Here is a 12,817-nt window from a genome sequence, read left to right as displayed (position 1 = left end):
ACTCTTTGTGGACTCTGTTTAAGAAACTACCTTAAATTACAGGAATAATTGATCGCCTTGGACAACTTAATAATATAATGCATATGAAGGAAGAGAACCTTAAAGTGAGATTCCGAGACACACACACTGCTCTTATGTGGCTAAGAAAGAACAAAGACAAGTTTAAAAAAAAAACTTGTGAACCCATGATGCTTGAAGTAAGAAGATTTACTTGCATACCACTCTGTTAATGGTTAGATTGTTTATGTCTTGCAAGACTTCGAGAATGACTTGAAGACTTTTAAGACACATCTTGGAATGTCCTGCCAAGTCCATGCAGGATACTCAGAATTCCATAGGCAGTGTAGTAATTGAGTAAGGTGGGATGGCTCCTTTGCTCCTCAAGAAGATGCCTATTGCAAATTTCCTTTAAGGTTCAACCGGTTATTGTCTGGTCTTACTATTTAAGGCTTAAGTAGTTCTTAGTTACTGCTTAAAAAAGCAATGGTAGTTGCCAGTTGAATATCTCCCCTTACAGCACAACCTGCTCAGCTGTGGTTACTTCCCTCTGTGATCTCTGGGTGGTTTTTTGGTCTGCTCTACCCAGCCGTCTAGAGACACAGAAATCCCTCCCTAGTTTTGTTTTGTATTTTGGTTTGGTTTGATAGCCACTGTACTAGCTAGGAATAGCAGGGCTAAATTTTTTAAGAGGATACTATTTTTTTAGTGCATTCCTCCTCTTGCAATATAAGTTCTGTGTAATGAGAAGAGGAATCTCCAGCTGCACTTCTTTTCAGAATTGGAAACTCATTTAATAATGTGTTGCTACAATTTATATGAGAATATCTATATACAAATTCTTACACTTTGTACATGTGCTAGGACTTCTCGAAATCACTTGTGTTATGAGTAGAATCCCCAGTATTTCTTATTACCAGAACTTTGAACTCTTCCTGAAATACCTCATCAAGATAATATTACAAATGCCTGGGTAAGGACGCCTTTACTTAAGGCCTCATTAGCCTCTGTAACATCAATTGATGTCTGAATTTGTTTTCTCTGTGTCGAGGTGTAACCCCGACCAGGAGTCAAGCCCCAGGCAACTGCTTACTCATTGCCCCACCTGCAGAATTGGGTAGAGAATCAGAAGAGAAAAAGTTTAGACAACTCATGGGGTGAGATAAAGACAATTTCAGAGGGAAAGCAAAAGCCATGCACATGAGGAAAGCAAAACAAGGAATTAAGTCACTGTTTCCCATGGGCAGATAGGTGTTCAGTTGTCTTCAGGAGAGCAGGGCCCTATGATGTGTGACAGTGACTTCCTGTCCTGGTTTTAGCCAAGGACAGGGTTAAATTTTTTGCATTACTCTACAGGATGTGTGGCTGAGGGGGCATAGCCAGAGCCTAATTTGTTCTATATCACCTCACCTCATTGCTAGGGGTGGGGGAAAGGGACTCTTGCTATTGAGAGTGGCATCCCTTTCAGGTTGGAAGAAGTCATGGTGGGAAAGAGGCTTTCAGTATTTGTTGGGGGCTGTTGGTGTAAGCTGTTAAGTCTTACACCTTTTGTTATTAAAATTGTTGCAGTTACTGGTTGCTTTCTTATCATAATTGCTGTTTCCAGTAAATGGTTTTTATCTCAGCCCATGATTTTCACCTTTTTTTCCTCCAGTTCTCAACTCCATCCTGCTGGAGCTGGAAGCTGGGAGGAGACATGGGGAGTGAGCAGTGGCATGGTTTTAGTTGGCCCTCTAAAGTGAATACCATGGCTAAACTATGAATTTGGGAAGGCATCACTCCAGTGTCCCCCTCTTCCTTCTTGCCCTCGCATTATATACTGAGCATGGTGGTCTGGAATGTCCCTTTGGTCTGTTTGGGTCACCTGTTCTGGCTGTGTATCCTCCCAGTCTCCCATGCACACCTACCTTAGCACTGTGACAGCACAAACAGCAGAAAAGGCCTTGGCTCTGTGTAAGCTCTGCTCAGAAATAACAGTCATATCTGTATTATGAATCCTCTGTTAAGCACAAATCCAAAACACCGCCCCATACTAGCCGCTGTGGAGAAAATTACCTCAGCCAAAACCCATACACTTTGGTTTTCATGTAAATTAGTCTCATGTACTTGAAAATTCCAACTTTCAAATTAAATTGCTGTTAACTGTACCCAGCCTTTGGTCAATTTGAGATTATTAAATGGTGTAGTTCTGTGTAATTTTCCTTTTGTGTATCATGTATAGTGACATAATGTCTAATTACTATTTGAAAAAAAAAGCTTCATGTATTTTAAGTAAGTGGGGTTCTTTTTCTTAGGAATTCAAAGATCCCTCAGTTTGAGGAGTGTGGTGTTTTCTATTGCTAATTGAAAAACCTTTACTAATGCTGGAGGAGAGCCATGAGATGGGGGTGGTTGCAATAGCAAGGTCAGGATGGAGCAGAAGAGGGAGAGGTGGTATGGTGAGAGACAGTGATAACTTTGGGAGTGCTGCAAAAAAGGCTATGGATAGCTGAAAACTAAGCACAGTGACCTGTGACTTAAACTAGATTTCCTCCCAAGAAAATTGGTTGTGAAAAAGGCAGGGAATATGTTTTTAAAGACATAATTCTTGTTTTCATTAAATGTAGGGTTGGTTAGCATCTTGACTATATAAAATGTTTTTGGGGGTGGTTTGAGTCCAATTAAATCACTTGTTACCTTTCTTTATTAGATCAATGTGAAAGACAGTAGACATGCTAAATACATTGAGAATCACATTTCGTCCAATGACATGAGGGCTTTCGTTTTTGAGTGTCAAGAAGATATGGAAACATTTCTGGCGGAGGCAAGTTGGCACCAATTTAAAAAGTTTATTAAATACTGAAGTAGGAGCCCTGAACTTGAAAGTCTACAAACTAAATCTGTATCACAACAGTAGATAATGCAAAGAATTGAAAGATTTTCTTCAGAATTAAGTTTTTCTTAAAGCAGGAATATTAAGAAAATGTGGTTTTTTAGATTGTCTTCCTTGACAAGGCAATAATCACTTAAGTAGAAAATACGTGTACAAGAAAAAGGCTAGAGCGGAAATCCACAAATTTAGTACTAAATTTTCAAGTACGCTTTGTCTTAAGAGGCGAGAGAGCATTTTTTGTGACATGCAGTGATCTAAACAGCAAATCAAGCTTGTATTTTCTTAATACTGCTATTTCCTGAATCACTGAGGAGATCATTCATTTTGAAAGTCAGGCAGATGATGCAGGAAGAAAAAGCCACAAGTTGCAGTATTAAACTGTCACAATGCTTCCCAACTACAGCCCACACAACAATGTATTTAGTGACAAACTGTCCTACAATTTTTTAGGACTTATCTACCCTTCACAGAAGCTAATTATTTTTGTATACCTGAACAATAGTGGTGATATCTCAGGTTCTGGGGGCTTATCTTGCTTGTGTGGTTGTGGAACTCAGTTCAAGGCTGCTTTAATCAGATAAATTGATCTTCCATTTATATAATTAACTCTTCAGACTGAGCACATGGCTCTGGATTTCTTTGATTGCTTTTATTTTCTCTAGTGCGTAGTGTTTTCAGAGCCATTAGCAGAGTTTGGTTTTAGAGAACTTGGTTATTCCTAAGCCAGAGTCAATTTGTTGAGTTCTTCCAGAGGTCATCAGTTTAAAAGAACTCTGATTCTTTGAATCAGTAATAAATATTTTATTTGCATATAGTGAATTTTTCTGGCATTTACCGAATAATCTAATAAAATCTAAATATAGATGCGTGATCATCAGAAACTAAGAGTGAACGCTGTATGTGCACCTGCTGAATCATGTGCCGAAAATTTGCCTTCAAGACCTATTGAAGAATTACGGTATGTATTTGTATCGGGGAAATGATTTTAAATGCAGTGGGTTTGTTTTGTTGTTATATATTAAAATTTTCTATGCGAATCAAATTTTTGCCAGTTCAGTTCTGGGTTAGTGGGACCTCTTTCATGACCCTTCAGTATCTTCAGCTTGCTTACGTCCTGAATTTGATTTGTGATGCTTGGGTTTTTTTGTCTCTTCTTCAGACGATATGGATTTTATTCATATTTACGAGAGTTATTTGATGCTCCTCATCCTGTGATGAGCTACCTTTGTAACCAGTACCATGTTCATGATGTTCCTGTGGGAACAGAGAAGACCAGAGATATGATTGAAAGGGTAAGGTATTTGAAGAAGCACAAAGTCACCTGTGGTATGGATTTTTATTTTGGAAATTATTTGGCAAGTAAATATGGAGAATGCAAAAAAAATTGCTTTATCAATTTTATTTATTGTTTTTATTTGCCCTGTAGAAGTGGGAACAGTATTAACAAATTCAATCACCCTAGTACAGTACTTCACAGAAAGTTAACTGTATCTTTCACCTGCACTAGTTCGGAGTCAGTGTCCTGGTGTTGGCCAAGGACAGGGTTGATTTTTTTGCAGTAGCCCAGAAGGGGGAGTGGCTGAATAATCAATGTGCAGGTCTCCACATATTTATATATTGACCATCGCCCCCCATACCTCAGGGGCTTTACCTGCTTGATTGCAGTGCACTTTTCACAATTAAGGGTAATCTGGGAAATAGTGTCCCTGGTTAGGTCTGCCTCTCGATCTCGAGCCCATCTGTATGTTGCATATCCTCCCTGATGACCTGAGGCTGTCATGGGCCATGTCCTCTCTCAGCTCCTGCAAAAGATTAACACTGTCCTTGGCCCAAACTGGGACAGTTGTGAACCACAGTCTGAGCAGTAAAGTAAACATTGTTTACTAAACCTAATTGACAGAATATAGCTGATGCTGCATATGTAAACCAAACAACATTTTTAGCCAAGTGTACCTTAGCCTTTGGAGGCTCTTTAATGTTTCTGGTTTATTGGACATTTTTTCTCTTTGTGTATCTTGAGTTATGGTAAATCTTTGGTTATTTATAATATCCTTTTTGACATGGATCATTTAAAACTAGCAATTCTGGTATTTTTATACCTTTTTTTCTTACACATGCATTTGCTTGACTAATATGTTACAGCTCACTTTATGGTTTCATCTATTAATTCTTGAGTATTTTGTTACACAGGCTACATGTGTAACAACATATTAAATATCTGAAGCAAATCTGATCCTTGTTCATGATGAAGTACAAATACTAATAATTTTTTATTGGTGCCTGTAATATCACAACAATCAGAACCTGTTTAATTAGCTGTGGTAACATTCTCTGACAGTATCTCAACAGTTCTTTGCTGACCCGTCTGAGTTACAAGTATAATGCTACATTAAACTTAGCATCTTTTTGCAAAGGTTGGTAATAAGTCAGAGTCTTGCATAAGCTGAAATTTTTTTACTGTGCATTTTAGCAAGCTTATTCCTTGTTCTGAAAAGTATTGCTTAAGTAACACTTTTGTCAGATTAATATTTTTCTGTATTTCTTAGGTCATTCGGGAAACCAATGTGAGGAACATGTACACAGCAGAAGAGAGATACAATATTAAAACATCTCATTACTCGAAACAAAAACTCTCTAGTAACATGTGCTTGAAGGATGCACAGTTTCTCACTAGTTCAGTGGATACAGACGAAAGAGGACAGTTGGAAAACCATCAACAGGTAGAAATGTATTTCTCTGTTGTATATATTGTGAACTATTACCTGTGTTATGCATTAAGCAGAGCCTACTTGCATGTGTTAGTATGGTATAAAGTAAGAATGCTAGTGGTGTGTATTCCTTTATTTCAGGACATCAATAACATGTTAAAGTCATTGGATGCACGTTTGACTGCACTGTTCGAGAGACAAAAACATCTGGAACACAAAGACAATAGGCTCAGGCAAGAGAAGAAGGAGCTTTTAGAGAGAGGAAACCGAAGGAGACAGTTGGAATCAAAAATTGCTGTAAAGTATGATAGGTAGGAAACAAGCTATGTTATTTATGAAAAATGAACCATTTTAAAAGCAAAGATATTTTTGATTTGTCTTACTGGAGTGTGCTTTTACCCTTAAAAAGTAACAGTAAGCATCAGATACAGGTGCATCAGATACAGGTGATAATCAAGACAAGGAAGGTGATTAGAAATGGAGACAGTATGTAACAATGTTACAGATGATTTTCTGTAATAAAATTCAAGTTAGATTAATAATGTAATATTTTATTATTAATAAATATATTATTAATAAATTATAATATAATAATATAATAATATAAAAAATAAATTTAAAAAATTATTAATAAATATATAATAAATAATAATAAATAATGTAGAGTAATAATGTAATAAGATTCAAGTTAGAGATCACTTCGTGTATTTACTCGAATATTACGATATTGTTCTGATTTTGTAGCACATATCTAGATAATTCTATCATGTGCATAAATGGTACTAATGTTAGGGATTGAGTTAGACCCTAACTGTCCATAGTGTTTTTCATTACCTATTTTTTTGGGTTTTGGGCTTCTGCAATTAGGTTTTCTGTTTCTTTTTGTCATAAGGCAGAATCTGGGCATGCTTCAACAGGTATTTCATTTAAACTCACACTTGCCGAAGGTAGTGTAGACAATATTAACATCCAATCTAATCTTTCTTCTTTCGACTTCGGAACACTGTCTGTCAATTCTTCTATGCACCTTGTAACAGAATATTGTTCTGTACTGTCAGTGGTTTCCATGGTGGAATGATACTGAGTTGTTGTTATTGGGTGTTACTAGGAGCCCCTAAGCTGTCTCGGTCTACGGTGAACACGTGGAGCACCCTCATCCTGGCCTTGCAGAGCCTGTGCTGTAGCCCCTCACCATCTTGATTGCTCTCTAAGTTTGTTCCAAGTTGTTGAGGTTTGGCACAGTGGTCCAAACTGTGTGCAGTGCTGAACAGAGAGGAAAAATCACTCATCCTCCCTGGGCTTCCACTCATACAGCCAAGGACTGTGTTTGCTGCCAGGGCAGACTGCTTGCTTATGCAATATGCAACTGTCCACCAATACCTCAAGTCCTTCCCTGCAGAGCTATGCTGTAGCCAGTCTGTCCTGAGCTTGTATCACTGCCAGACCCACAATCTTCCAGGACAAGACTCTGCATTTGTCCTTGCTGAATCTCATGAACCTTCTGTCAACCTCTTTTCCAGGTTCAGCAGACCCCTCTGAACCTCAGACCTATTGCTCCCCACAGCTCAGTGCCTGAAAACCTGACAACAGGGCCCTCTCTCTGCTCTTCATGTCGCTGGCAGGAGTGTTAAACAGGACAGATCCTTGAACATAATCCTGTGGTTTCTTGGTACTGACTTCCAGGCAAGATACAACAAACCAAGAGTGACCATAGAGCCACATTTTTTTACCTATCCAGTCTTTAGTTAATCCAGACCATGGTCTTCAAATTTGAATACATAAATAGTGTGGGACACAGCACTGAAAAAATTAGAGAAATTATTCTGGATTCAGCAGACTGAGAGGAAGATGGAGCTGATGCATGTTAATACTCCTGTGTGAATCCAGTAGTGAGCTTATTACGGTCTGGTCCTTAAAATTATTAAAAATGCCTCTGCCTGAATTAAGGTGCAAATGAAACTATATGCCAAAGTCAATAGTATGAATTTTATTTAATAGTGAATATGAGAGAGAGGAAGAGAAGGAAATAGAAAAGAGGTGGGGGACAGAAAGATAGATAAAGGAAAATATCACCACTCTGTGGATCCCACCAGCATCCCAATGATCCTGTCCAGCTGGTCTTCTTGGTGGTGAAGGTCCCCTGGAAAACACAGAATTCAATGGATTAATACACGCTCAGGCCAGGTGAGCATGCCCAGGTACCTCCCCCAGGGGGACGGCAAGTCTGACACAGTGTCTTGCAGCAGACTCTGGGTCTGTTACATCACCTTGTATCACATGCAGTCCCCTGGTGCAATGCCTCTGGGGAGCACACTGCGGGTCTTTGATGGGTTATGACACCCCCTCTACTGCCTCTCATGTGAATGTCCTGTGGTTGTGGTGTGTGGGGTTTGGGGTTTCCCAACTGGGCCCGTTTGTGTATGGGAGATTGAGTCTTCACTGACTCTGACTAGAGGCTATGCCGTGCCAAAGCTCTCCTCCTCCCTGCTTCATTGTGGGGGGTGGAGAATTTGTGTGAACCTGGCCTGTGTGGACTAGGGCCTCCCTCACCCCAAACTCAACCACGTATGATTTTCTGCTGGGTTTGGATTTCTTGTGGATGCATTCTTTTCCCTCAGCCTTGTTTACTTATCTGTAGACCTGACATGATTGAACAATAATGCCCCCTTTTATCTTAACTAGGCTGCTTAACTGACAGTCCAAAGTTCCAGTCAGGTATCTTCGGGGAAGGGTGGGCTTTGGTGGTTGCAGCTTCTTTATACAGTTTTGCCATTACAGGCAAAAGGTTCGTTACAATGTTTAAGCCATGAACCGTAGGAGTTCAGTGTCTGACAGACGCTAAGCCTGACTTCCTACTAGACACACAGAGAGCACATCTAAACAGCATAATGCGTATGTAATTGAACAAAGCACAGTGGATACACACAGCAATTGTGCAAATGCTCAGTGGTTGCCTCATATTTCTACTCCGTCTGAGCAGGATAGGGTTACTCTGGTGCAGTCTCTGCATGCCTATGGGCAATGTGGATCCCATCGACAGCAGGTTCCAGACACTCTGAATCTGCACAGTAGCTACCCCTGGACCTCAGTCTCCTGAATTGCTGGTACCTAGAAATGCAAACTCCTGAGGCTTTAGCCCTGCTTGTGTTGGCCTGTACAGACTGCCTCCCTCACCCATGTGTGCCTGCATGCTGAACTGGCTGTGACTCCCTAGTTTCCCAGTAGCTCATTCTGTGGTCCTTGTCTCAGAGGTACAGAAGTAATACATATGTACAGAGGTAGCCACAACTCCCCCAGTACCCACCCCAAAGGCAGTACCCCTGTCATCTTACCCATAAAAACATAGGTGGCAGCAGTTGTGTCAGTGAGGCTCATCCCTCCAGTAGCCATTTTGTCTGTGGTGTCACCCTTAGTGACCTGAATATCCTCTTGGCTCCCAGGCCACTCAATGTCTAGTGTTCTTGGTCTTTGTTAGTACCTTTGTTTTGTACCTTGGTCATTGTCCCATTCGAGTGGCTGTCACTTAAGTACACTCTGCTCTCTCCAGCCAAGTGCAGCCATCACAGACAAGTAGGTTCCCCCTCTGACTTGTGATTTGACTACAATTGCTTGCGCTTAGATTTCCGTATAAACAAATGATGAGTAGAGTCCCTTGTCCAAGAAAAGAGAGAGGAATGGAGTAAAAAGAGAATTTGGCCATCTAACTATCCCTCTTATCCTTATATTCCTGTTCTCCTATATATGTTACTCTCCAAGTTACCTGGTTCCTCCCTTTCCTCACATTCATTTGCTCCCTTGAATACATGTCCTAAAATGCTTTTCTGCTATGTCACATAATGTCTGTAATAAAATGGATTACAGCACTACACTTCCACAGGGGGTGCAAAGGACTGAGCTGGGAGCTGAACATCTTGGGAGGAGTCTCAATAATGGCAGCCAATAGTGGCCTTTTGACTGCAGAAGTTAAAGGACTCTTCAATCAGAACACCAAAATAGTCTAAGGTTTCTTTTGACACTCAATTGATGACTAGTGAAGCTGGAGGACTTGGCCTTTAGGAGCAGAGATTCAGGGCAGTCTCCACTGAGATAACAGCAAATTTGTCAGATACAAGACTACTCATGATGTTGCATAATTATCTTTCACTTAGGTACCTTCTGTATTGTAAGTAGGAACAATGTTTAGCCTTCATGTAATTTTTACACTCTGCTGCTTCAAAAAGATATGCTTGTATTCATGGGCTACAGTGAGCAATTGGTAACCATGGAACCTTCACAGGATTTGCCCAGCAGTGAGGCCACTCAGCCACACTGAGAAATTTGGGTCACTCAAAGTGCTCCACAAATACACTGTGTGGCATGCTTGGTGCATTTAGAGTACTGCTAGTGCAGACAGAAATGCCCACTAAAATGTCAAAGAGCCATGAAACCACAGGGTTCCCAAGTAACCTGCAGTCAGTGGAGAATAACTGGTGTGTTACAGAGGGAGGAAGGTGAAAAGGTGGAGTGACTCTCCCTTTGCAGGAGAACTGTTGCCATGGGTTGGGCACTGCTGTTCAGTCATGCAGATGGAGTCACAGACAGACATGTGCTCACTCATCTGCTTGAAGCTGTATGTGGTATCCCTGTAGCCTTACTTGACAATAGTATTTTCACATAATACTTCTGCTTTTCAGAGCCTGAAATTATGTGAGAGCTGTATCACTGTCTGGCAAAGTGACTTTTTGTTTTACTTCAGTTGCTTTTTTGGCCTGTAACATGACATCTAGATGTGGCTCGTAGGGATGTAATTTAGTCAAGGACCTGGCAGTGTTAGGTTAGTGACTGGACTCAATGACCTTAAGGTCTTTTCCAACCTAAACAATTCTATAATTCAGTCATACTGCAAAAAAGGAACATCCCCAGTCCAAGGGGTGCCTTGGTGTTGACTACCTTGTTGGGTTTCACACATGGGCACTGGTGCTGAGGCTGTCCTGGGACAGGGTGTCCTTTTCTCTGAGTCCTAAATCTGGGTCTCCGTGTGCTCCTCTGGGCTTATGGAGATGGGCATTTCATAGACTGATGGCTCTTGTGGCAGGCTTGGGTGTAGCCAAGGTGTAGGGTGTTAGGCTTCTGCCAGCTGCCATTTATACTCTCTCCTTTATATGTATGCAAGTGAGCTTTTATTGGGTACCCTAACAGAAAGCTGAAATTGATGTAAATGGCAACCACTTGATCTCTTGTCACCTCGTTGTTTTACAATTGGGTTCATGGGGTATGGCATGCCCTTTGTAAATGCTTGCTGAGTTTCCATGATCACCTTCTCTGTTATGCCCCTAGAATTGCTTTTGGAGGGGACTTGCTCCACAATTTTCTCAGGGATCAAAGCAATAATGATCGGTTTCATGTATCCACTTTCCCTGTTTAGCAGATTCGGAAGATCTCCAAATGCTTTGCAGGTTACTGAATGTCATGGTTCCTTTTATGTGTTCTGGAGGTCTAAAACAAGCGAGAATTCTGTTTTTCAGCACTAAGATGAGGATACAATTTTTTTTCTTGCTAGAATATGTAACAAGAATTAAGTAAACTTCCTGAACTCTCCTGTGCTGTATTGTTGCAAAGACCTATCACAAGAAGAAAAATGTAACTTGTTACACTAATTTCTCTAACTTGAAATTTACGGAACAAAAGGACTATGTTTGTTGAATGATGCTGTTGGTAGCCAAAAGCGGAGTGTCTTTTAATTATTTTTTGTCTTTTGTATTTCTGTGGTTTAAAGTGCATCATTTGGGAATGCCTCTAATGTTTGGAATGTTTGGGATTACAAATTCCTGTTCTTGCTAACTTTTGGCTTGTCAAAGTTTAAGAATTTTTGTATTTTCAGTACAATTTACTTTTAATCACAGTTAATCAAATGTTGATTCCTCCCATAGTTTAAGACAGCTTGAACAAGATGCTATTGACCTAGAGAAGGAGTTTAAACTGGCAAATGTAAAGATCAAAGAAATAAATAAACAGAAAGGAGAACTTGTTACTGAATTGATGCATCTCATGAAGGTATGTATTTTTAACTTGTTCTGTGTTGCACTTCTATGAAAAGTCCAATTCTTGTAATATATGCAGGAGGCATGCTACATTTGGATGTGTTACTGTAAATGTTTTCAAGCTAGCTTTCTTGAATTATTGAATAATCTTAACTTTTTCCATTTTTCATCTCCTTTTAAATTTTCAGTTTACATTTCTGATAATTAAACTGCTTAAGAGAATTGGAAAAAACCAAACTTTTTCCTGTGTCCAAGTTCACACTGTAGAAACTCTGTGTTGAAATGACAAATAGTAAAGATCTCAGACCTTGGCTTACCATTGTGGTCAGATACTAGCACTCTCAAAATTTTATTTTGTAGGTCCCCATAGTCTACAGTTGAAACCTTATCCTCCCTTTCATTAAGGGAGAGGACTTGTTTGTATTTATATGTTGATCATAAAAAACATGGTAAACAGTTGCTTTCAATGGCCCATAATTGTAGCTACCCTTTAAACAGTAAAGAATCTGTTGCTGGTTTTGAAACGTCTAGACAGTTCCTGAGGCTGACTTCAGAAAAAAATAACCAAACCATTTTAATGTCAGTGTTGTCAAACCAGGTTCTAGTGATCACTAAAGCCTGTTATGTAACTTCCCAAACAGAGCCTCCTTTTGTTGTCATATGCTGTTCCAGTTAAGGCATGAGATATTAGAGTTGCTTTGATTTGGTGAATCATTGTCATTACAAGATGCATAGGTCTTTTTGTGTTTATTTTTTTATCTTTTTCCATCTCTGTGTGTGACCTATGACATCCAAAATCTACCTGTTGATTTCTCTGAGAAACAATTGAGAACGGCCTTGGCTTTTCTGATATTTCACGTGTTGGTGTATAGCAAAGGGAAAGAGAACTGGGGGAGGGAGGGTTGATGTAAAATTGTGGGTAGGAAGTGTGTGTATACATATATATATGTACATATATGTGTTTATATGTATTTGGTTGAAATGATATATGTGTGTATAGGTATAGATACACACTTAAAAGAGAAAAGCACATGAGGACTATGCGTCTTGGAGAACTTGGGTCACCACTTTTTCATTGAATTTGACTGCAGTACTGATGACCTGAACACAGTGTGAGATTGTATGTTATGACTGAAAGGATGGGTAGTTTCTAAAGCCTGGTAGTGCTTATATCTGTTTTGAGTCTGGTGAAAAAAACCCTGCTCTGTTTTCCTGTGTGT

At 39.8% G+C, this 12,817-nt stretch overlaps 1 protein-coding gene across 5 annotated transcripts in view; it reads left to right on the top strand.

Annotated features, from left to right (window-relative positions):
- Positions 1–12,817, top strand: part of SMC5 (structural maintenance of chromosomes 5) — a 45,197-nt gene that overhangs the window by 17,974 nt on the left and 14,406 nt on the right. For all 5 annotated transcript variants that reach the window (XR_014846869.1, XR_014846870.1, XR_014846871.1 and 2 more), the window contains exons 10-16: positions 43–197; positions 2,687–2,800; positions 3,733–3,827; positions 4,029–4,161; positions 5,416–5,589; positions 5,719–5,888; positions 11,487–11,610. Coding sequence is in view for 2 of the 5 variants with exons in the window: in XM_085042789.1 (XP_084898915.1) it covers positions 43–197; positions 2,687–2,800; positions 3,733–3,827; positions 4,029–4,161; positions 5,416–5,589; positions 5,719–5,888; positions 11,487–11,610 (965 nt within the window). In the remaining 3 variants the exon portion in view is untranslated. The remainder of the gene's footprint in view (positions 1–42; positions 198–2,686; positions 2,801–3,732; positions 3,828–4,028; positions 4,162–5,415; positions 5,590–5,718; positions 5,889–11,486; positions 11,611–12,817) is intronic.

This window comes from Lichenostomus cassidix, chromosome Z (genome assembly GCF_008360975.1).
Source record: "Lichenostomus cassidix isolate B80296 chromosome Z, HeHo_3.0, whole genome shotgun sequence".
Taxonomy (NCBI): Eukaryota; Metazoa; Chordata; class Aves; order Passeriformes; family Meliphagidae; genus Lichenostomus; species Lichenostomus cassidix.
The sequence above is the reverse complement of the archived record's forward strand: the minus strand, read 5'-3'. Positions and strand labels throughout refer to the sequence as shown.